The following is a 25368-nucleotide window of genomic DNA, read 5'->3' on the forward strand; positions in this document are numbered from 1 at the left end:
AAGTACACAAAAAAATTGATTTAATTTTAACTGATAATAAGTCCCACAGGAAATCAAAGGTTCTAGACTATTAGAATGTGCCATCTACAGCACTGAGGAGTCCTGTCACATCTTTATTAGGGTTTAGCTCATGACTTTTCAGTGGTAGCTCAATGTGAGCTGCATTCAGGTAAAGTAGGTTGTTCTTTGTTGTTGGGTAGGGGCTTACTTTCTGAGTTTGTATTGAGGCAATGGAAGGTTAATGGGACAATTTTATAAGCTGGTGTCTAGAGGCACATCAATTGATAGGTGTCTGTGCACTAGGTGTTATTCTGTAAGGCAGCACTTAAGTGCTATAGCACATAGAGGCAAACATATGGGCAAGCCAGAGGCACATCTCCCAGTTTCGTGTATAGTTTATAGAATGGTATAAATTGTGCGTGTCACTTGGCACACCTAACTGCGCTTACACCTGCCATTGACACGGAATTAGAGGGTGTGTCAATACCAACATGCTAATATTATAACAATCTCACTGCCCAAAATGCCATTATAGAATATGCACCAAGTACAAGGCATTGGGCGCCTAGACTGAGTTGCCAAGTTATAGAATTTCCCTGCAAGTGACTTGTCCAAAGTCACGAGGATCATCAGTAGGATTTAAACCCTGGCTTGCCTTGTTCTCACAGCCTATTGCTCTAGTCTCTCAGCTACTCCACCCCTTGTTTTGCACTGCAGTACACTTCCAGGATACTGGAGATTGTAAATATGCTTTACTGAGGCAAAATAAATACAGTGCCAAGATCAGATTTGCAAATCCTCTAGGATGATTTGTATTTTACTACAATTTATACTCCAATTATAATTTGTTCTTAACCCCATTGAAGAAATAGCTCAGAAGCCCTCATTCCTCAGAGGGCTATTTGCTCCAAAGCACCCAACATAGGGAGGCCCTCAACTCCAGAGCCTCCAGACTGGTGGACAGGATATTCCTAGACCAGTTATACTCAACTGATCCAGAGAAATATCCAATGGCATCCTTCTCTCACCATTGAACACCTTCCCAAACTAAGTAAATGTAATCGGTCTTGCGGGGGGGGGGGGGGGGGGGGGAGGGAGGGGGGGAGAGCGGTTTCTACAAGCTCTGGAGACTCTTTAGTCCGGGGCCAGGAGAGGATTTTTGTGACCCATCAGGTAATAACAGAATTTTTACTGGTAGGTCATGCTGAATGGACATCTCCCACCACCCTTCTGGTGCTTCATTTTTATAACATCCCTAAGCTGGTGTAAGAATTCACTGCTGGCAGTTAAAGAACCCCCCACCCCCAAAGGCTACATTTTAGCACAGTATTTCATATAACGAGCAATTCAGTGTTCAGAATTTTCTATGCTCACCGTACTATCTTAAGGGCAGTGATTTTATTGCTAATTTTTCTGTACTAAATATTCTTACTGCAGTGGGAGAAAGATTAGCATGGGAAAATATTGAGTAAACTGCTGCTCAGCTTACTGCATCAAGGCCCAGAGCAGCCAGTTCAAGATTGCAGATTAGTGCAAGTTATGAATGCTCTGAGATGCAAACTCTTTCAGAGCCTTTCTCCAAGGAAGAGATTTGTAAAATCCCCAACTCTTAATCTTCCAACAGTATCATCCTTACCCAACTGATCTCTCCCCTTCCCATCTTCAATATAATTCACAGTGTATGAACAGAGCCATGAGAGAGACCCTCACTCACCTTCTGCACTGCGAAAAAGCAGTCAAGTAGGGTCAGATTAAAAGTACAGGTACCAAATGCAGCATCCCTGCAATAGCAGCACACATAAAATCAGCAAATATTACAGTTACATGCCGATACTCTAAAGCAGTGGGTCCCAACCTTGTTCTGGAGGACCACCAGCCAGTTGGGTTTTCAGGATAGCCCTAATGGATATGCATGAGAGAGATTTGCATATAATGAGGGTGACAAACATGCAAATCAGCCCCATACATATTCATTACATAATAACACAGTAAATGATAGCAGATAAAAGACCTATGTGGTCCATCCAGTCTGCCCAACAGTCACATCCATTCTCAAGGCAACAAACTAACAATTATTCATTTTACATGCTAAATTTCAGTATAAGATATCTTCGCCCCCTCCCCCCCCCCCCCCCCCAGATAGGTAAGACCTGTACTTAAGACGATTTGAATGTGATTTTGCTGCATATGAGACAGAGACCATAGAAGTCTGTCTGGCATCAGCTAAACCACCCCACACTGCTGGAGTCGCAATCACTGCTAATTCTAACCCCTCCCCCATAATTAAGGTGACCATACGTCCCATTTTGAACAGGACCATCCCATTTTTAGATCCCCTGTCCCATTGTCCCCACACATAGCTTCGGGACGCCGAAATGTCCAGTTTTCAGGGACAGCGTCCCGAAGCTGTGCGCGGGGACAACGGGACAGGGGATTGCTTCCCCTGCCTCCCTGCCGCGCCAACGCCAGTCTGCTCGCCTCCCTCCCTGCCGCGCCAAAGCCTGCCCCCCCCCGGACCGGCCCCCACTGCTGCTTTCTACCTGCCAAAGCCTACCGCCACTTCAACGCCCTCCCCGGGGCGCCACCGCCACCACACGCTACAACTAAAAGATCTAGAAGCCGGCCCACATACCTTCTTCCCGACATCAATTCTGACATCAGAGAGGAAGTTCCAGGCCAGTCAATCGCTGCCTGGCTGTCCCGGAACTTCCTCTCTGACGTCAGTGACGTCGGGGAGAAGGTTTGGGTCAGCTTCCCTCCTTCCTACTCTCTCGCTGCTTTCTCTCCCGTAAGCACGACTTCAGGGCGGCGTTACCCAGGCACCTGTAGTGCGACTTGCCGCCAGGTGCGGGAAGTGGAGCAGCCAGGTAAAAAAAAACAAAAAAAACAACAACAATAAACCAGCCAACCAAGCCAGGCCGGTGATAAACTGTGGGAAGGCTGCTGGATGTTGGGCTGCGGATGGGAACGGAGTCGGGGCAGCTGGCTGGGGTGGTGAGCCTTCCCTGCGGCTGCCTGAGGGCCCCAGTTCTGCACGGGCCCACTGGGCTCAGAGCAAAGTAAGAGGTGGCTGAAGAGAATGCTCTGCTTTTAGGCCCAGGCTGTGCTGGTGCGGGGAGGTTCCTGCTGGGAGAAAGCCTGCAGGTGAGGAGCAGATCCTTGTCACTGCAGGCAATTGGCCTTGGGGAGGGAGGCGGTTCAAGGAGGACAACAGTAGAAGTCCACATGAACTGAAGTGGCTGTTTGATGCTGAATGAAGATGAGACCTTGCTAGTACGTTCTTTTCAAAATACTTTAAGGCATGCATTTGTTTTATATACCTTGGTGTAATTAATAGAGGATTTTGTTTCTTACATCTTAATCCCCATCCCCACAAATTGACTTGGATTTTGCCTATATGATTGTATTTGTTTTATATTGTTTAACATGTTTATGTTTCAGCCCTCCTTTTTGTTTTAATTATGTAAAAGGGAAGCTGACCTTATCAGGCAGTCGGGGGAGGGGGGAGAGAGAAATGTTGATGCACTCAATGGGGGGGTGGGGGGGAGAGAAATGCTGATGCACCCAATTGAGGAGAGTGAGGGAAGGAGGGAGAAGCAAGACCAGGAAAGGGAGAGGAGAAGAGAGATGCCAAGACCATGGGAGGGAGGGAAAGGAAAACAGATACCAGACCATGGAGGGGGAAGCAAAGGAAGGAGACAGATGCCAGCCCAGGGGGAAAGAGGGGAGAGAAAGGAGATAAAATGCTAGATAATGGAGGAGGGGGATAGATAGAAGGGAAGAAAAGGTTGGGGTTGGGTGGGATAGGAGGCGGGGTTCAGTGGGACAGGGGATGGGACAGGGGGCCCAGTAGACTTGTGTGCCTAGGGGCCCTCAACAAATTAATCCTGCCCTGGAGGGGAGGGGGTTTGAAGCGGCAGTAGGACAGGCTTCATAGGGCAGCAAGCAGAAGCGGGGGCCGGTCCGGGGAGGCTGGCTTCGGCACTGGAGGGAGGGAGACAGACAGGCAGGTTGGCTTTAGTGTGACAGGGAGGGAGGTAGACTGGCTGAGGGAGTGGGACAAAGGCTGGAAGGCAGTGAGGGTGCCAAGGTACAAAGGAGAACTGACACTGGATTTGAGGGTACTAAAGACATAAGAAGGGGCACTAAGGACATGGGAAGCAGGCATTGGGGCATTAAGGACATAGGAAGGAGGCAATGGGGGCACTAAAAACATAGGAAGGAAGGAGGGAGGGAATAGAAAGGGACAATTGTTGGGCCTGAGTGCAGAAAGAAAGAAATGAAAGAAAGGATGCACAGTCAGAAGGAACGCAACCAGAGACTCATGAAATCACCAGACAGCAAAGGTAGGAAAATGATTTTATTTTCAATTTAGTGATCAAAATGTGTCAGTTTTGAAAATTTATATCTGCTGTCTATATTTTGCACTATATTTGTCTATTTTTCTACAGTTACGGAGGTGACATTGCATATTTTAAAGTCATCTGCCTTGACATCTTTGAAAACCTCCCAAATATAAATGATAATTAACATTTTCTCTGTGTATAGTGTGCTTTGTGGGTTTTTTTTTTAATTTTATGGTTACCATTATGAATTAATAAGATATTATGTGTACATGAAAAATGAATGGAAGAAATTGGGGGCAGGATTGGGGGCGGGGATAGGGTGGGATGGGGCGGGACTGACAATTAATAGATGCTCCGTTTTGATGAAAAAAATTAATGGTCACATTATCCATGATCCATCTTGCCATATACTATACACAGACTGTAGAAGTCCATCCTGCATTGTCTTCCCTGCTGCTGGGCTTTCATTTAAGCACCATTCTTATGCATCTTAAATTATGTTCTAGTTTTTGATCTGTTGAGTTCTGTTTTTCTATTTAGGGATCCTTTGTGTCTATCCCACATATTTTTGAACTCCGTCACTGTTTTTGCCTCTATAAGGATGGCATTCTAGGCATATACCATCCTCTCTGTGAAGAAATATTTCCTGACATTACTCCTAAGTTGACCACCCCACAACCTCATATTATGTCCTCTAGTTTTACCACGTCTCCATCTCTGAAATAGATTTGTTTATATATCAATAACCTTCAAGTACTTAAACATCTGCATCATATAACATAACAAATTTTTATTTATATATCGCTACTTTTAGCTGTACCCTTCTCCACTGCCAATTCCAGACTTTGTTCCTTTCATCTAGCTGCCCTGTACAACTGGAATAAATTATCCGAGTTTGCCGCCAAACCCATTCCCTTGTTTAAAAGCAGACTGAAAACCCATCTTTTTGATATAGTCTTCAATCCATAACCCTACTCCCCTCTGCCAACCAACCCAGCCAGCAGATTAACTGTTCCCCTTAACTGTATCCATGACACCCTGTTTGTCTGTCTTGTTTGCTTAGATTGCAAGCTCTTTAGACTGATCTTCTTTGCATTTGTACAGTGCTGCGTACATCTGGTAGCATTATAGAAATAATTACCGTATTTTTGCGGATATAACGCGCGCGTTATACGCGTGAGCGCGGTATACAAAAGTTTTTCTACATAGTTCCCACCCCGCCCGACGCCCGATTCCCCTCCCCAGCAGGACCGCTCGCACCCCCACCCCGAACGACCGCTCGCACGCGCTCCCACCCGCACCCGCGATCGGAGCAAGAGGGAGCCCAAGCCCTCTTGCCCGGCCGACTCCCCGACAATATCGGGCCAGGAGGGAGCCCAAACCCTCCTGGCCACGGCGACCCCCTACCCCCACCCCGCACTACATTACGGGCAGGAGGGATCCCAGGCCCTCCTGCCCTCGACGCAAACCCCCCTCCCTCCCTCCAACGACCGCCCCCCCCCAAGAACCTCCGACCGCCCCACCAGCCGACCCGCGACCCCCCTGGCCGACCCCCACGACACCCCCACCCCCCTTCCCCGTACCTTTGCTAGTTGGCCGGACAGACGGGAGCCAAACCCGCCTGTCCGGCAGGCAGCCAACGACGGAATGAGGCCGGATTGGCCCATCCGTCCCAAAGCTCCGCCTACTGGTGGGGCCTAAGGCGCTTGGGCCAATCAGAATAGGCCCTGGAGCCTTAGGTCCCACCTGGGGGCGTGGCCTGAGGCACATGGGCCCAACCCGACCATGTGCCTCAGGCCGCGCCCCCAGGTGGGACCTAAGGCTCCAGGGCCTATTCTGATTGGCCCACGCACCTTAGGCCCCACCAGTAGGCGGAGCTTTGGGACGGATGGGCCAATCCGGCCTCATTCCGTCGTTGGCTGCCTGCCGGACAGGCGGGTTTGGCTCCCGTCTGTCCGGCCAACTAGCAAAGGTACGGGGAAGGGGGGTGGGGGTGTCGTGGGGGTCGGCCAGGGGGGTCGCGGGTCGGCTGGTGGGGCGGTCGGAGGTTCTTGGGGGGGGCGGTCGTTGGAGGGAGGGAGGGGGGTTTGTGTCGAGGGCAGGAGGGCCTGGGATCCCTCCTGCCCGTAATGTAGTGCGGGGTGGGGGTAGGGGGTCGCCGTGGCCAGGAGGGTTTGGGCTCCCTACTGGCCCGATATTGTCGGGGAGTCGGCCGGGCAAGAGGGCTTGGGCTCCCTCTTGCTCCGATCGCGGGTGCGGGTGGGAGCGCGTGCGAGCGGTCGTTCGGGGTGGGGGTGCGAGCGGTCCTGCTGGGGGGGGGGTGAATCGGGCGTCGGGCGGGGTGGGGGTAGGGGGTCGCCGTGGCCAGGAGGGTTTGGGCTCCCTTCTGGCCCGATATTGTCGGGGAGTCGGAGGTCCTTCGGGGTGGGGGTGCGAGTGGTCCTGCCGGGGGGGGGGGGGGGGGCAGGGCAGGGCGGGTAAACGGAGAGTCGGGACAGCGCACATAGAGTCGGGGAGGGCGAAAGGAGAGTCGGGGTGGCCAGAGGAGAGTCGGGGCGGGCGAAAGGAGAGTCGGGGCGGCCAGAGGAGAGTCGGGGCGGGCGAAAGGACAGTCGGGCAGCATGCGCGTTATACCAGTGAGCGCGGTATACAAAAGTTTTTATACATAATATTGTGGTTTCTGCGCGCTATACCCATGTGCGCGTTTTACACGGGTGCGCGTTATATCCGCGAAAATACGGTAATAGTAGTAGTAGTAGCATAAGCCTTTAGGTTCTAAACAGTTTACAAAAGAGGCAAAACTGACCGAAGTCAGTGAGCTGCAAAGTAACTTGGCAAAAGAGGTTAACTGGAATTACAAAGGAAGTTGGCAGTATAGATTTACAAAGAGGTAGAGCTGACCAATGTCATAAAGCTACCACATAACTTGCCAAAAGTGGAAAACAATAAGATTTATAAAGGTTAGCAACTGAGATTAACAAAGGAGGTAGAGCTGAGCAGTGTCGGTGAGCTTTATCATAACTTTTCAAAAGCAGTCTCCTTTATCCCTTTTTTCCTCCAGGGTATTCATATTCATATATTCAAGCATCTTCTCATACGTTTCTCAGTGCAATCCCGATATCATTTTCATCGCCTTCCTCTAGACCACTTCAAGTCTTCTTACAAATTAAGTAGTGCGGAAGTAAATACGTAAGAAATCAATTATAGGCATCTTTAAAGAGAAAGCATTTTAAGCTACTTTAAAATTTCTGCAAGTTTTGTTCTGCTCTTAGATATAGAGGGAGGGAGTTTCAGATTAATGGGGCAGTGACAGAGAAAATGAGAGTACGACGAGTACCAATTATTTTTAAGAATGGGACATTAAGGGAATGTTGAGAGGCTGATCTTAAAAGTTCTGGGAGGGTCATAAGGAATCAGTGATCTATCTATGAATGCAGGGGTATTAGTCTGTATAGTTTTAAAGGTTAAAAGAGCAATTTTATAGGTGATCCGGTGTGAAATAGGCAATGAGCTTTTTGTAAGAAAGGGGTGCATGGTACATCTCTACTTATGTTTTAAGTTTCAGAAGTTCTCCTCTTACTCTATGTCATACTAGCCCTGCTTACTTACATATACCTCAAGAGGGGCTGCAGGAGGCATCTTCTTACTGGATTGTTCATTTTCGAGAGCTCTGCTCCCTTCTTCAAGTCCACAAACAAGCAGTATAGCTCTCAAAAGCTAGTCATGGATGGACTGAACTACTCAATGAGAAGATCTCCTTTATGATGTGTTTGCTATTCTCACTGTTATTTATTTATATTGATTTTGCACACCATCGCTTGAAAAACCATCATGACAGCGAATAAGGTGGTCAACAGAACATTTAAACATGAGAAAAACAACTAAGCCCATTAACATAGCCAGTACAACATAATATAAGAACATAAGAAATGCCTGCACTGGATCAGACCTGGGGTCCATCCAGTCCGGTGATCCGCACACGCGGAGGCTCAGCCAGGCGTACCCTGGCAAATACACTAGTCACTTGTATCCCTCAATGTCTCCTGCAAGAAGATGTGCGTCCAATTTTCCCTTAAATCCTAGAATGGTGGTTTCCTCCACCAGCTCTTTCAGGAGAGAGTTCCAGGCGTTCACCACTCGCTGTGTGAAGCAGAACTTTTTGACGTTTGTCCTGGCCGTGTCCCCTCTCAGCTTCAGGCCATGACCTCTGGTCCGAGTCTGGGTTACATTTACCAATGTGAATAACGCTGTTTCTTGCTCACCATCCTTTCCTCCTGCTGGTGAGTGAGCTTGCTCCATTTTGTCGATTCCTTTTAGCAATTTAAAAGTCTCTATCAGATCCCCTCTCAGTCTTCTCTTCTCAAGGGTGAATAATCCCAGTTTTCTGAGGCGATCTTTGTAGCTCAAGTTCTTCATACCTTTTACTAGCTTTGTCGCTCGCCTCTGCACCCTCTCCAGCAGTGTTATATCCTTCTTCAGGTATGGAGACCAGTGTTGGACACAGTATTCCAATATGTACATCAAGAAAACACAGCAACGCAAGGTTATTTATTTTCTTTTCAGAGGAATGTGGATTCAAAATGGAAAGAAATTAGCCTCAGTATAAGGACCAAGGAAACTCCAACCTACCTTTCATTTTTAACACGGACTATTAACATGGATTATCACATCTTCCAAACCTGCAGTTGTTACGCTAGAGGTGACTGGGATGCCATCCATGAGGGGGGAATGCTTCCCTTGTGAAAAAATTAATTCTAATACCGGCATATTGCTGAGCACACCTGAACAATGGGTAACCAGAAAACCTGTCTCCAGGAAGCTGAAACGAAAGTCACCTAGATAAGATTTTATACAGTGATGAAGAGAAGCCTGCTAGCCTGGTACATGTCGATACCAATGACATAGGGAAATGTGGTCAGGAGGTTCTGGAAGCCAAATTAGGCTCTAAGGTAGGAAGCTAAAATCCAGAACTTCTAGGGTAGCATTTTCAGAAGGGCTCCCTATTCCACTTGCAGGGCCCAAGTGACAAGCAGAACTCCAGAATATCAATGCGTGGATGAGACAATGGTGAAGGGACGTAAGTTTTAGATTTATTAGGAACTGGGTGACATTCTGGGGAGGGAGAGGGCTATTATACAGAGATGGGCTCCACCTTAACCAGGGTGGAACCAGGCTGCTGGTATAAACATTTAAAATGGAGATAGAGCAGCTTTTAAACTAGAAACTGGGACAAAGGTTGATAGATGCTCAAAAGAGCATGGTTCGGAACAAGGTATCTTTAAAGAATATTACCATAATAGGGCATCCAGATAGCAAGGTTGCAATAGAGACCACCAGGTGTCCTTAAATACAGAGCAGACAGATTTTTATCTTCATAAACTGTTGAGCAAGTTGTAAATATTGAGTGGAACATTTATTCTTTTCAAAAATACTAGAACTAGAGGGCATGCGATGAAGCTACTAAGTAGTAGATTTAAAACAAACCAGAGAAAATATTTCTTCACTTAATGTGTAATTGAAGTCTGGAATTCATTGCCAGAAAATGTTGTGAAAGCAGTTAGCTTAGCAGGGCTTAAAAACGGTTTGGATAATTTCCTAAAAAAGAATCCATAAGCCATTGTTAAGATGGCTTTGGGAAATCCACTGCTTATTCTTAGGATAAGCATCATAAAATCTGTTTTTCTCCTTGGGATCTTGCCAGATACTAGTGATCTGGGTTGGCCACTGTTGGAAACAGGATACTGGGCTTGATGGACCTTCAGTCTGTCCCAGTATGGCAACTCTTATGTTACACTGCCCTGAATAACAAGTTAAAAAAAAGGCAAAGGCAGAAGAAGCCATAAATCTCTGGCAAGTCATCTTTTAAAGTACAGTGTATAATTTTGTAGAATACATCTTCAAAAAAGATATAGGCAAGACTAGACCATAAGGACATAAGAATAGCTTTACTGGGTCAGACCAATGATCCATCAAGCCCAGTAGCCCATTCTCACGGTGGCCAATCCAGGTCACTAGTACCTGGCCAAAACACAAGGTGAAGCAATATTCCATGCTACCGATACAGTCCAGAGGATGGCTGCTAAACAGTTCAATGGTCTTCTTTAACCCATCATTTGGCATGTTGCTCAGAAGTAACATGTGTCTTTTAAGGCTCTTATAGGAGATCTGCATCTCCAAATGCTTGTTACTTGGCAGTGTTGCTCTCGTTCAATATCAAGTTATGTAAAGCAGCCATTTCACCATCTGCCAATTAAAGAGTTAAGTCTTCCCGCATTCTCTGATGATCTTAATATGTATACTTTGGAAGAAAGGCTGGGAGGGGGGGAGAAGAGAGAGAGAGATAACAGAGACATGTGGCATAAATGCACAGGAGGCAAGTCTCTCAAATGAAAGGACATTCTGGAATGAAGGGGCATAGGATGAAGATGAAAGGGACAGAACCAGGAGTAGCCTCCCAGTGAAAATGTTGGAGGCACTGACTATTATCTGACTTTAAGAAAGCTTGGGACAAATACATAGGATCTCTTAAGGACAAGAAGGGACAGTGGAGGATATGGATGGGCAGACTGGATAGGCCATATGGGCTTTATTTGCCTATGTTTCTATCTTTCAATCTACTTCTTTCAACACTCCGCCATAGAGTACCAGTGTTCAGGGACTCATTTCTAGATCAACAAGTTAAAAAGAATGCACTCCTACACGTTAACCCAATGGGAGTGGCAGTCTAGTACACAAACTATTCCCAAGTCAATTGCACACTACAACACTCTGCTCTTCTCCCTCTAGCAGCAGGTCTCTCTTCTGCTGTTCTTTCATCTGCCTAACTCACTGTCTCCCATCTGCTCTCACTCAAGGGTGGATCCTATATTCTGCCCTGTAACTGACAGACTGCAGTAAACTTCAAAACAGAAGAAATTCAAGCTAGGACATGAAACAACTCAGAGAACCTGATACAGTGCTAAAACAGAAAATCGCCAGCACAAAATTGATTATAGAGGTTTTAGTCCCAAGTGATTACTCTGTGAATTGGGTGAGAGAGTTCTGAGTTGCCAACAGTGTAATCTGCCCAATTAACCCAAAGAGCTACTTCTGAACCCCTCAGATGGTCAAGCACAGTCTACTTATTCAATCTAGTAGCTACTTGGATGTTCCTTGGGGCATTTCTGATGGGTACCACCACCACTGGCTAACCGGTTGTTTTCAGCTGCACTTAACTGGTTAGTGCCACTGAAAATGTAACTTAAAACCAGCTATTTGGGGGCATTCCAGTGGCAGATTCAGCCATTAACCTGTCAAGGTCATTGCATAAATAAGAACTAGGGTGGATAAAAATCAATTATTTTTTTAATTTTCAAAAATTCTGAATTTTTTTAAAATTGAAATTGGATTTTTTTTTAAATAAGAGGAAAAATCTAAGATAGATTTTTATTTAAAATACATTATAGTCCAAAAGTTATTCATCATGAAATAAGGATTAGTTTTTAGTTTGAGGCTCTATATCCATGCAATGTTTATAATTCCATTAATCTATTCATAATGTCACGGACATGATTTAAATCAAGTCTGACTAGTGATTTAAATTTCTTTGATTTAAAATCAAATCCACCCTGATAAAAACGCATAAAATGTAGTCAGCTCCATAGCCGGGTAAGTGCTGAATATTGTACTTAACTGGCTATGGTGCAGCCAGCTCCAGAAATCTTAACAACGAAGCCCAGGCCCCGTTTTACTAAGGTGCGCTAACTGATTAGCATGCGCTAAATGCCAACGCGTCCAGAGACTAACATGCACCTGTTGGCGCTTAGCGCGCGCTAATCGGTTAGCGCACCTTAGTAAAACAGGGCCATAGTCTGGAACTGAATTTCCAGGCATAACGCTGGCAGTGATCAGCAAAATGCTGAGTGTTGCTGGCAGAATATCAACTAAATGTGTAAGTGCTGATATATTTGGTCTCTGTACACACAGATTACATGTTTTGACTTGATTTGAGAAAATCAAGCTGAACAGTACAACATATAGCACCAATACTCTGAATTTATTATAAGATACATTATAATACATATTTTTTAATATAGAGAGGCCCTGATATTCACAAATATAATATGGTTTCTAATTATATATTCATTCAGCAGTGCTTGCTATATGTAACAGTTAGAGAATGACACGGTGGCGGTTTACCCGCGGCTACCGCTTTTAGCCGCGGGTAACCCGCCAAAAACGGGGAATGAAAATTAGCAGCCTCTGCGGGGACGGGGACAAGGCCATCACCGCCCTGTGGAGCAGTGAATGGTCTTGTCACCGCAGTGAGGCATAAAAGATCGTGCGGCCCCGAAGCCCCCACCTGCCCACCCGCACGCCGGCTCCATCGTTTAACCAGCTTCCTCTCTCCACCTCACCTTAGTTTGCCGGCTTTCTTTTGCAGCAGAGCAGAAGATTGAACTTTGAGCAGCCGCGCATGCTCGGCTCTTTGAAAGCGTGCCGGTCGCCAAAAAAGAAAGCCGGCAAACTAAGGAGAGCTGGAGAGAGGAAGCTGGTTAAACGATCGAGCCGGCTTGCGGGTGGGGGCTGCGAGGACCGCGTGTTCCGGCTCACACAAGGAAGGAGGAGGTGAAAGGGAAAAGTTTCTCTTCCTTGGAAATATGGAAGGCAGAGTGGGGAGAAGACGCTGGAAGGGAAGAAGAAGACAGATGCCAGACTATGGGGGAGCGGAGGGAAGAAGATGGATGCTAGACCAATTGTGGGAGGGGGTGAAGGGAGAGGCACAGTAACAGCAAATGAAAGACGCAGAGAGAAAACACACAGTGAATGGAAGGAATTGAATGAGAAGATGTGGAAAGCAGAAACCAGACAACAAAGGTAGAAAAAAAATTCTATTTATTTATTTATTTTTTGCTTTAGGATAAAGTAGTATATTAGTTGTGTTGATAAAAATTTATAAACAAAGCCCTGCCAGCTGAACATCTCTTTCTCTAGTTCAGCAGCAGGAACTTTGATTTATAAGAAAGGAATAAGCTAAATATTGCAGTACTAAGGCTTATATGGATGCTGCAGGGATGGTGACGGGGCGGTGAATGGGATGGCAGTGGCGGTGACAGGGCGGTGAAAGAGATGGCGGTGAAGGTGACGGGGCGGTGAAGGGAACGGCGGTGACTGGGCAGTGCAGAGGATGGTGGGCCGGGGACGGTGCAGTGACGGGGACAGATTTTTTCCCCATGTCATTCTCTAGTAACAGTGCCACCAAATACAGGAATATTTGAAACTTCAAGTTTAGAAGTTTCCAATTATTCCCAAGACAATTTGCTGAAAACTGGTCAGTGTATTTCCAACAGTGATAACATATAATTTTAGTCAACCAGGAATTTTCACATAAAGAGATCATATTCTTATATCCTTAAGAACAGTGGCCAACCACCTGCAATCTTACATAAACACAATCATATGCTTTATCATCAGTGGTATGTCACTTTGCCACCCAACCACACCCGATCAGAAGTCATAAATCCTTTCCCTACCCCTCCCAACCCCACTCCATTTACCACAGGGAAAACCCAAAATCTACACTTTACCACAGGATTAGGCCGCAGTCGAAGCTAGGTCCAGCTCATAGCTTATAGATTAAAGGCAATTACAGAGCGGCTTTCTAAGATCAGACAATGCATTAGCACTGCAAAGCTGTAAAAAACTTTACCTGAAAGGAGGATAGGATGCGTTTCCTGTCAATAACAACCTATAAATCTCTTCTGGAGCTCTCTTCAAATATATAACCTATGTCACAGGGAATAAAAAGCAAAAAAGAGTCAGAGATTCTGAGGTTCCAGGGAGTATTTTCTACAATGTATCTACAGTGTTTCCCCGAAAATAAGACCTACCTCGAAAATAAGCCCTAGCATAATTTTCAGGGTAGGTCTTAATATAAGCCCTACCCCCGAAAATAAGCCCTAGTTGCCGGCGGCAGCATCAGCACCCCCTCCCTCACTGACCCATCTCCCTCCTATCCGAACAGTGAGACAGGATACCTTATAACAGCGTTGGCAGCAATCTACATAGGCTGCTTCAGGGCCTTCTATCTCCTAGGTGTTCCTCTATCGCATCACTGATGATGTTATCAGCAATGCGGCAGAAAAATGCCTGGGATATAGAAGGCAATGAAGCAGCCTGAGTAGATTGCTGCCAACGCTGTTATAAGGTATTCTTGCCTTGCGGTTCGGATGAGAAGGAGAGATGGGTAGGCGGGGGTGGAGTGGAGTGGGGGGTGCATGGCGGCGGTGGGTGGATAGAAAGATGCTACATGGGGGGGATGGGAGGAATGGAGGGATAGAAACTGCAAGGGTTCTGTTGCACAGGGGGCTGGTAGGGAGGGAGACACTGCACAAGGGGATGGGTGAGAGGGGAGGAAAGATGCTGCACATGTGGGAAAAAGAAAGGAAATAGGAATAATTGGGGTGGAGGAGAGGAAAGGAGAGATCATTACATGAAAAAAATAAGACATCCCCGAAAATAAGACTTAGTGCCTTTTTTGGGCCCCAAATTAATATAAGACAGTGTCTTATTTTCGGGGAACACAGTAGGTAAATTAAATATTCTAATAATAGGGCAGTAGGTACTGGGTAGTTTATCCTTGCTTCAGACTTCCTCGCTTATACCATATGAAAATGTTTCTACCTCTCTCTCTAAGAAGAGCCCAGAGTGCAAACTTGACCCTGAAGAAGAGTCCTTTGTTTGAAGGAACTAAAGGGCTAATTCTGTAAGTCAGTACTTCCTTTAATGCGCTGAGGCCACACAACGAGAACCTATTTCATAACAGCATCTGGGCACCTGGATTCAGTTATAGTAGTGCAACCTGGTATTGGTGCATCTTATATTTAGGCAGCCACGGCTACACCAGTTGGTGTAGCCAAGGACGGCTCAAGGGACTGTGGTGCCCTGAGCCAACTTTTGCATTGGTGCCCCCCCCACCCTCCCCTGCAATATGGTATCTCCTTCTCCACCCACTCCCCCACACATGTAATTCGGTATCTCTCCCCCTCTCGCTCAAGTCTCTCCTTCCTACTGGACCAGGTGAAGCACTAGCTCAGGCACCAACGATAAAGGATGCCAAAATCCCAGTTCAGCACTATCCCTCTAGAAGTCTGAACGTAGACTGGACTGGAATTTTGGCTTTACCACTGGTGCCCTGGGCCAGGCCCCTAATCTATAGTTTGGTGCCTAAATGTGGTTAATGGTGCATGTGACTTGCAGTTTTCTGTAACATGCACATGTTAAGTGGCAGCCCCGTCTATGCCCCTCCCATGTACATGTCCCCCAACTGCATTTGTGCACTACAGCACTTATGCATGCCCTCATGGAATAGTGCTTAGGTGATAATTTTTTCTGCATATATGCTTATGAAGGAATGCTTTACCACAGGTGCCCAGTTACAGATTTGCCCTTTAAACATCGCACTAATGAGAATAGTGCCCCTTTTTTTTTTTTTTTTTGCTTCCTTTTGTAATTGGGTTATGAACAGATATAACCTGCAGGGACGAACGTTGCACTCGCTTAACTTAACCTTCCTTGTGCTCAGTTTGGTCAGGGGTGTGCACCCACGTAGGGAGCCTGGAGCAAAGACGAGGTGCCCACATTTTCTGCTCTAAAGAGGATCATTAACAAGAGCTCGACCAGCATGTGGACAAGGAGAGAGGCAATCCAACCTTGAGATGAAAGAAAGCTCAACCTGGTAAGGAAAAACCAAGAGGGCCAGAAGACAACAGAAGAGAGACACCAACCAGTATAGCGAAATTTATTTGTAAGATGACCGATATGGCTATGTTTCGGCAGATGCAGTATCAGGGTTAATACTTTGAACTAGACATGCCAATGTAAATCCAATATGTATCAGGAATCTTCCTCATGAATTGCAACAAACTTAGCTCTTATCATTAGATTTAATACCCTAATGCAGGTATCTGTTAAAATGTATCCACAATGGGCTTTTCTTTTACAAATAATTTTGCCATACTGGTGTCTCCTGCTGTCTTCTCCGCTATCTTAGGTTTCTTCTGCCCAGGTTGCACTTTCGTTCTTTGTTTGATCAACATGGGACAGCAAAGAGTCAAGTCTTGGTTTCCTCCATGAATAACCAACACAAGTGATTGCTAATCATACAGACCTAAGGGGAAAAGTTTTAAATACTTACAGCGTAACTTCCAATGAGGAAAGCAGCATTTGCTTGTTTCTTCTGATCACAGCCAGAGTAATGAACGATTTTCTTTCTACTCATTGTGAAAGACTTCACCAAGAACAAGGCAAGGAGGAAAGAAAGAAAATCTATAAGGCGCGAGTTTTGGATTTTCATCTAACTGCTTTCTACAATCCCCGATCTGAATCTCATTACATAATATTCTGCAGTTCACTTTCACTACAACATCTGCCAAATTTGACACAATATAAAAGAATACAGTACTTCTATCAAGCAGTTCAAAAACACAGAGGACAAAAACAGAAGTGAATAAAAGTGACCAGGGAATATGTGAAGGGACAAGTGTGTTGTACACTTTGGGCTCCTTTTACTAAGCTGCGGTAGCGTTTTTAGTGCATGCAGCATTTTAGCGTGCGCTACGCGGCTAGAACTAATGCCATCTCAATGCTGGCGTTAGCATCTAGCGTGCGCTATTCCGCGCGTTAATGCCCTAACGCGGCTTAGTAAAAGAAGCCCTGTGTCATGTATTCCAGACTCTCAGAGAACACATACATATACACTGCCCCTATGACATCATTTATGAGGCAGAGCAGACAGTCTGTGGAATTAGCTATGAGCTCAGCCAGAGCTAATGCAATTGCTGATACAATAACCTTAGGTGAGAATTTTAAGCTCTCAATAACCATTTTCCTCCTCCAAATCCAAAAAGGAAAACCCCCCAGAAAACCAAGTCTAAAATGAGATTAGGTTCTTACCTTGTTAATATCTTTTCAGTTTGCCATGTCTAGGGCTGATATAACTGCAGGTATGTAAATTAAGACATATCAATACCAGTTACACTAGTACTCTATAGTGGAAACTAGGCATTCAGAAGCAGCACATGGAGAGCCTATTTTATAATGGCACTGGGGAGCCTAAAACAAGATACCTACTTATAGAATTGCCCCTTAGTGCTTAGCAGTTTAGAGCAGTTTCTGATGGTCTCTTCCCTAGGAAAGCACCTCCTGTGGATCCCTAGCCCTGGAGGACTCGGAGGCTGAGCCCGAGGCTCCCTTCTTTCCTCTGCGCGCTCTGTTGGCCTACCATCCAGTGCAAACCCGGTATGATAGGGAGTAAAAAAAAAAAAAAAGGAATCCATCCCAGTTGATTTTGAGTAAAATCAAGGAGTTTTGAGGCAGATGGAGGCAAAAGAAAAAAAGATTGTTTAAAATCTAAGATAGCCGCCAGCAGAAAAATCGCTCCAAAAACGGCCCTTGGAGACCTCCCTGAAGGAAAAAAAAAATCACAGGGAAAGGGGTTTTAAAGGAGGAAGGCCTGGGCTTTGAGGTCAGAAACTCTCAAATTCAACTTTTAAGGATCCCCTTACTCACTGCGCCATGTGGTGCCTGCCTGCTTCAGCATAGGATTCAGCTGGAATCAAGGGAGAAGAAATCTGCCTCACAGATTCACTGGATGAACCTGGTCTTCTGACTACAGGTAGTCCAGGCGCTGGGTCAGCTCCAGCTGACTCTTCTTGAAGTTGACTATCCTTATATTTTGACATTTATAGACAGTCCCCTCCTCGAATGAGCTTACAATTAAACTTGAACAGACAGACATGACATATAGGGTTGGGGATGCAGAACCCAAGGTGAGAGGAGTTAGGAGTCAAAAGTGCTCTCAAAGAGGTGGGCACTGAATGGAGATGCTGAGAACTCTCAGCATTTCAACTAGGCCTTCCACAAAAGGCTCACAAAATCTGTGGTGAAGCCTTTCACTGGGGGTCTTGAGGGCCCCAGCAAGGAGCCCCTACAGATCCTCCTGGGCTCCATGGCATTCACACATCTGCACTTAGCCACTTAGCTGGAGGGATCTGGAAAAGGTCTCTTCTCCTTCAGATCCTCAGCCCTGGAGGACTCAGAGGATGCTGAGCCCAAGGCCCCTCCACTATGTGCTCCGCCACACGTGGGACATGGATGCTCCTTGGACGGCCATCCAGCACAAACTTGGCATGGTACAGGGGTAGAAGGCTTGAGGGGTTTTAAGGCTTTTTTTCTAAAGATGATTTAAAATCCAAGATGGCCACCACCAGCAAATCATGCCAAAAATGGCTTGTGGAAACTTCCATGAAACACAAAAAATATAGGGAAAGGAGTTTTAGAGGTGGGGATCCTTGGCTCTGGCTGCAGAAACCTTCAAATTTCACTTCTGGAGACACACTCTCCCACAAGCTACAATAGAATTACTCACTATGCTATGTGCCTGCCTGCTTCAGCTTAGCAGTGCAGCTGGGACAAATGGAGAACTATGCCTCACAGGTTTGTGGGATGAACTTGGTCTTCAGACTGTCAGTTGGCCAAAACTGAATTGAGCATCAACTCCCAGAAAATCTCACGTCGTGAAGGGGGAGAGGACCACACAGCCAGCCCACTATTAATCCCAGTCAAGCTGGGAAGGAGCCAAACAACCTACGCTCAAGCTCCTGATAAGATCAGGGATGTGAACAGTTATGCAGGGGATGGCCCCTGAGCTCCAAAAAAATATTAATTCCGGCTAGCTAGCTAGATATCCCCAAAGGCTGATCCTGCTAGCAGCAGACTTCTGCAACATGAGTCTGCGTCTTCTCACAGGCAGAGTTCCTAACAAGTGGGCACTCTGGGAACCGATCCTCCAACTGAACACTATGAAAAAATCCCTTAAAATAATAAAATTGCATAGCTGGGAAACTCAAGTGGGTAGGAGGAGCTGCCTGGGAAGGAGATGAAGTTCAAAGATGATTGACAGCATTCTGCAAGCAACTTGCAAGTTCAGATGCATAACCCTATGGGTTCAGGATTACTAGACACATTGCACTAGAAGACAGAGATGTTTAAATACCTACGTGACATAAATGCACGAGGCAAATCTCTTTCATTTGACAGGAAGCTCTGAAATGAGAGGCATGAAATTAAGAGGTAATAGGCTCAGGAGTAATATAAATACTTTTTTACAGAAAGAATGGTAGATGCATGGCACAGTCTCCTGGTAGAGGTGGTAGAGACTAGTGCTGCCCGATTCAGAAAAAAATTTTGATTCGATTCGATTCATCCTATTGAATTGATTTTTCGATTCGATTTTCCTGCCCAATTGGGTGTTTTTTTAAAACATCTTGGTAGGTTTATTTTATAGCCTCTTCACCCCCTTTGCCTTCTCCTAACCACACTGGCGCCGTGGTGTAAACAAAATAAACAAACAAAAAAGAATTTTCCTCTCTCTGCTAAATCCTAACTCACGTTAGTGGTCTAACACCAGCTCTGGCAGGATACACTTTTCAAATCTGACATATTGTAATCACAAAAAAGAAAATAAAATTATTTTTTCTACCTTTTGTTGCCTGGTCATTATTCAAATCTTGTTGGTCCCAGGCTCTGGTTGTCTTCTGATAACTTGCTTGCCAGGGTCTCCTTCTTTCTCCATACTAACCATCAATCTTTTATCTCTGTCCTCCCCTTCCATTTCCCTTCCCTCCCTTGGAGGTCTGGCATCTTTCTTTTTTTTCATCTCCATCCACAGATCCACCTTTTCGCAACTACCCTTTCATCCAGCATCTCTCCCTCCTTCCCCACCACCCCAGGGTCCACCATCTCTCCCTTTCTGTTCCTTTCATCCCTAAATCCCATTGTCCACCATCTCTCTCCCTCTCCTGTTTTTAGACCCATTGTTTCTTTCCCCCAAAGTCCGGCATATGCACACCTCTTTGAACCCCCCCCTTCCATGTACTTCTACACCAGGGGCCCCTCCCCTAAAGGTCTGTCCCCCCCTGAAGGCCTGCCTGTCCCCCCTGAAGGGCTGCCTGTCCCCCCGAAGGCCTGTACCACCACCCCTGAAGGCCTGCACCTCCCCCCGAATGACTGTCTTCGTCCCCCCCGGAAGGCCTGTGTGTTCCTCCCTGACCTCCCACGCCTCACATTTACCCGATTCCAGCAAGAAGCAGCCTGCAGAGAGGATCGCCGGTACTTTAGCAATCATTGCAGGTTGCCATAAGCCTTTGGAGCTGTCTTCCCTCTGACGCGGTCATGCCCCTCCTCTGATGTTACAGGCAGGATTGCGGCAGAGGGAAGACAGCTCCTGAGGCCTATGGCAACCTGCAATCATCACTAAAGTACCAGCGATCCTCTCTGCAGGCTGCTCCCTGCTGGAATCAGGTAAATGGAGGTACAGGAGGCCAGGGGGGAAGTCGGACACTGCAGCACTTCACAACTGGCCCTCCCCCCTCGCCCTCTAAAGGAGGAGGGGCAGTGGCTGGCCAGCAGGAGGCAGTGCTGCCGATCCTGCTTTAGGGGGCAAGGTGGGAGGGTCAGACAATGAATCGGGAGGTCAATTTTTTTTGTATTTGAATCGATTCACGCAAAATGAATCGGTGAATCGCTTCGAATCATGAATCGGGCAGCACCAGTGGAGACATAAACTGTGTCTAAATTTAAAAAAGAGTGGGACAGGCATATATGATCTCTTAGGGAGAGGACGAGATAGTGGATGCTGTGGTTGGGCAGACTGGATGGACCATTTGGTCTTTATCTGCCATTATGTTTCTATCTGAGCTCTCAATGAAAAGGCAAATAATACATTTTTACTGGCTAACAAGTGTTGTTTCTTTACTGTTGCAATGGTCAGAAGACACAAATTCAACCCTTTCTCTCCCCCCTTATGTATTTTGCAATGGAATGATATAAGGCAACATCAAGTAGCCAACCACAAGGACTAATAGCAGACTTCCTAGCTGGAGCAGTGTGGGAACATTCATACAACCACCTCTGAGGTGCAGGCCAAGAACATACTGCTGGCACCTTCACAGTCAAATTAGCTTTTAAAAGGAAAAGTATTCTATTGCAGGTGGATAAAGAGGAGGAAATTCATACACAGGTGGTAAAAGGTCGAGTGCTGAACCCACATCTCAGTTCTTAGTCCAGGGAACATCCACCTCCTTAACCACCCAGAAATAAATTTACCTTCAGCTTCCTGTTTAGCTTGTAACAGTATCTGTATAACATGGCCAAGTTGAGAGGCCCAAAATCCGAGTAGAAGCTGAAAAAGAAAGCAGAAACAAGTTAAGAGGATGAAAAAATCAAAGACAAAGATTGTCTGCAGCACTTAAATTCCTCACAGCATCACAAACAGGTTACAAATCTATCAGCCATGTTGCTAACTCAAATTACCAATACTTTTTTTTTTTAAATGGGATTGTCTGGTTTGAATTCAGTCCTAATCCGATATTGTAAGCCCTGTATCCAAAAATATCAGACAGCAGAATAGAAAATTTAAACAAAATTACTTTTGAAGAATTTCTTCCTAATATTTTGGACTTTTAGCTCAGTCCCAGTCTCTACTGGGAAATGGTATCATAAGCTTTCATTCACAACCCAAGGATTTTTCCCTGCGTTATCCAACCGCCCCTCCTCCTAAAACAGCCCATCCATCGCAGGAGTCAAAAACTGTGGCACCACTTCGTTTTTCACTATTTGGTACTAATTAGGACTTGCCTCAAGCACGCCCTCCCCACCACCAATACCCTCTGCATCAGTCTCCACTGTCATTCAGCCAGCAGCTGGTTATAAAATGGAAGGATGAAGCCGAGCCTCAACACCTCAACCTTCCTATTAAAACACAAGTACCTTCTGCAATGCTCAGGAGCAGCTTCTCCCACACTGCTGGCATCCACTATCCTGAAACCTTGCTTTGGATCACACCTGTACCAGCTTTCCTTGAATCTACAGGACTGTTTCAAGCACCTATTTGTCAATTTGTTTACTTCTACTTAGGAGGCAAGTGTAGCTGTGTGAGAGACTGGGGATATGGGCTCAAGACCAGGTTGAACCAACAAAAGTAAATTTTGAATAGTTAAGCTCCAGAACGTGTTGCCAGAGGTTGTGGTAAGAGCGGATAGCGTAGCTGGTTTTAAGAAAGATCTGGACAATTTCCTGGAGGAAAAGTCCATAGTCGGTTATTGAGAAAGACATGGGGGAAGCCACTGCTTGCCCTGATCGGTAGCATGGAATGTTGCTACTCCTTGGGTTTTGGCCAGGTACTAGTGACCTAGATGGACCACCGTGAGAATGGGCTACTGGGCTTGATGAACCATTGGTCTGACCCAGTAAGGCTATTCTCGGAACCTCACTCATAAAATAAAGGCAAGGCTAATATGATCTGGCTAAAATTAGCTACTGCCCCATCATCCTCAATTCTTACCCTCTTATCCACTCTCAACTTAACCGTGACCCATTTTTTAAGGCAGGGGTAGGGAACTCCGGTCCTCAAGAGCCGTATTCCAGTCGGGTTTTCAGGATTTCCCCAATGAATATGCATGAGATCTATTTGCATGCACTGCTTTCAATGCACATTCATTGGGGAAATCCTGAAAACCCGACTGGAATATGGCTCTCAAGGACCGGAGTTCCCTAACCCTGCTTTAAGGTATACTGCCAATTCACTATCTCATTCTGTTGGCCACCCTGCAGTAAAGCTTAGTGTTACCTTGTAAAGAAGTCTGTTCCTTGGGGCTGGAATGCTGCAGGTGCAAACACTCACAGCCCACAGAGCTGAGTGGCAGGAAGGATCCTGTCACTGGCACTGACATTAATAGCACAACAGCAGAACATATACACTTCTCCCTCCGTATTCGTGGTGGATGCGTTTCAGCAATAGGTACGAATATGAAAAAACCCGCTAATAACTTTTTTATATGTTATTCGCGGTTTTTGAATTAAGCTGCCACTATTACTACTATTGAAATAAGATGTCACTATTACTACTGTAGAAATTCTCAGCGATTTCAGGGCAGGCAAGCAAGCAGCGATTTCATGCATGCTGGGAAGAAGCCTTTCTCTCTAGGGATGCTGGGAAGCAACGTTTTTCTCAGTGCACACCGGGAAACATGGAAGCAGCAAATTTGTGTGAGAAAGCATGGCAGCAGCGATTTTCAAAATTACAGTACAGTAATGGTAAGTGATAAACTTTTTTTATTGGTACTGTCCAGAAAAGTAAAAGGAAAAAACTTTAGTGATGATGTTTTTTGGGGAGGCGGAGTCAGCAGCCAAAAAAATCGCGAAAAAGCGAAACCGCAGGTATGGAAACTGCAAATATGGAGGGAGAAGTGTAACAGGTTCTGGGGCAAGACATGCTCTAATGGCTCTATATAAGGGCAAACCTGTCAAGTCTCCCGCTTTTGCAGGTCTTCTCCTGCCGATGGGCCAAGATCTCTTGCTCAGTTGTCTTCTCATGCTCCAGCAGCAGGAAATCACCTTTTATGAACACTGGCTCCCCATCCACTTCCAAATACAGTTCAAACTCCTCTTACTGACTTACAAGTGCATTCACTATGTAGCCCCTCAATATCTCCCATCACTTATCTCCCCCTATGCTTCCTCCTGTGAATTCCGTTCATTGGGCAAGTCCCTCTTATCTGTACCCTTCTCCTCCACTGCCAACTCTAGACTCCGTCCCTTCTTTCTTGATGTGCCATATGCCTGCAACAAGGTGCCAGAGTCAATACGCCATGCCCAGTCTCTAGCAGTATTCAAATCCAAGCTAAAAGCCCACTTTTTAAAAAAGTTGCTTTCAACTCTTAACTCCCCAATCGCTGTCAGATACCTATACCCATTGTATTATTCCTTCTGCCAGAAACTCCACAACCTGAAATGTCCTGCCTGTCTGTCCAAATTAAGATTGTAAGCTCTTTTGAGCAGGGACCATCTATTGAATGTTAAATGTTCAGCGCTGCGTATGCCTTTCAGCGCTACAGAAATGAATACATAGTAGTAGTAGTAGTAGTATGAAGGCCTTTCCTGCTGCTGTGGCACAGAGAGGCAACTCCTTTTGCCTCAGGCCACCAATCGGTTGTGTCAGACGCAAAGCCAACCAGCCCAATCTCCTGCTGAGTGGGTCAGCCCCCTTGGCAATTCTGTAAGGAGGACAGCAGTACCAATGGCTGGGCAAGACAAAAGGAACGTAACCCTGGTCATTGTGAATGTAAGCAAGCCCTGCAGAGTTTAGTTCCAATTGACCTTAAAACTTGCATAAGTAGAAAGAAACAGATTATAACTCAAAGCATCATAGCCCTAATGGCCCCAGGCACTTTACTCCAAGGCTGTGAAGTCGTATCAGAGTCATGGAGTTAGTTGGTGTCAGCAAAAATGAATCAACGTCAACTCTAGCTTCAAAACAAAAAGAACTTACATTATAATATGATTTCATACTTTTATATTTTTTGTTCAGGTTCTTTGTTCAAACTTCAAATAAATCTTTTCCGTGGCCTATTAGTCCTAATTTTATACATAATGGAATATCCTATGTTTCTGTAATTAATCAAATTGTCTTAGATTTACTATACATTGTGGAAGTCAAGAGTCAAAGCCACTACAACAGCTCTTAGCAAATGAGTTATACGAAGGTAAATCATAAAGTAAAGGCAAAATACATTTAATGGCTTTAAAAGAAGTAACTATGAGCAACTGAACAAACCACTTTTCCACATAGTCCCATGCAAGACACCACATTTATTGCATTGTTCAACTAGCTTCTGCATTCCTGCAGAGAAGTTTTTTCGCCTGCTCCCGAAGCCAGATGAACACCACTTCCTTTACTTCACTGCGCTTTGTCTTTTCCTCTCCGGGTCAAAGTGATGCACTACGTCTCGTCACCAGTAACAATTCTCTCCAGAATACTCGGATCTTCTTCATACCGTCTCAGGAACTGGGTTGCAACCTCCACACACTGTTGCTTGTGCAGATCAATAAGGTGTTTGGGAACCCCTAATGCATAAACGTTCCTATATCCCAAGTCATCATGCATTATGGCAAATGCAGCCAATTGAGACACCGTTATCCGTCG

At 45.7% G+C, this 25368-nt stretch overlaps 1 protein-coding gene across 10 annotated transcripts in view; it reads right to left on the minus strand.

The window, feature by feature from the left end:
• Positions 1-25368, minus strand: part of CDC14B (cell division cycle 14B) — a 197520-nt gene that overhangs the window by 113043 nt on the left and 59109 nt on the right. For all 10 annotated transcript variants that reach the window (XR_004537599.1, XM_033928382.1, XM_033928373.1 and 7 more), the window contains exons 3-6: positions 21492-21567; positions 16522-16614; positions 14035-14111; positions 1715-1781 (exon numbers count right to left, since the gene is read on the minus strand). Coding sequence is in view for 9 of the 10 variants with exons in the window: in XM_033928382.1 (XP_033784273.1) it covers positions 1715-1781; positions 14035-14111; positions 16522-16614; positions 21492-21567 (313 nt within the window). In the remaining variant the exon portion in view is untranslated. The remainder of the gene's footprint in view (positions 1-1714; positions 1782-14034; positions 14112-16521; positions 16615-21491; positions 21568-25368) is intronic.

The sequence above is a fragment of the Geotrypetes seraphini genome, chromosome 1, assembly GCF_902459505.1.
Source record: "Geotrypetes seraphini chromosome 1, aGeoSer1.1, whole genome shotgun sequence".
NCBI lineage: Eukaryota > Metazoa > Chordata > Amphibia > Gymnophiona > Dermophiidae > Geotrypetes > Geotrypetes seraphini.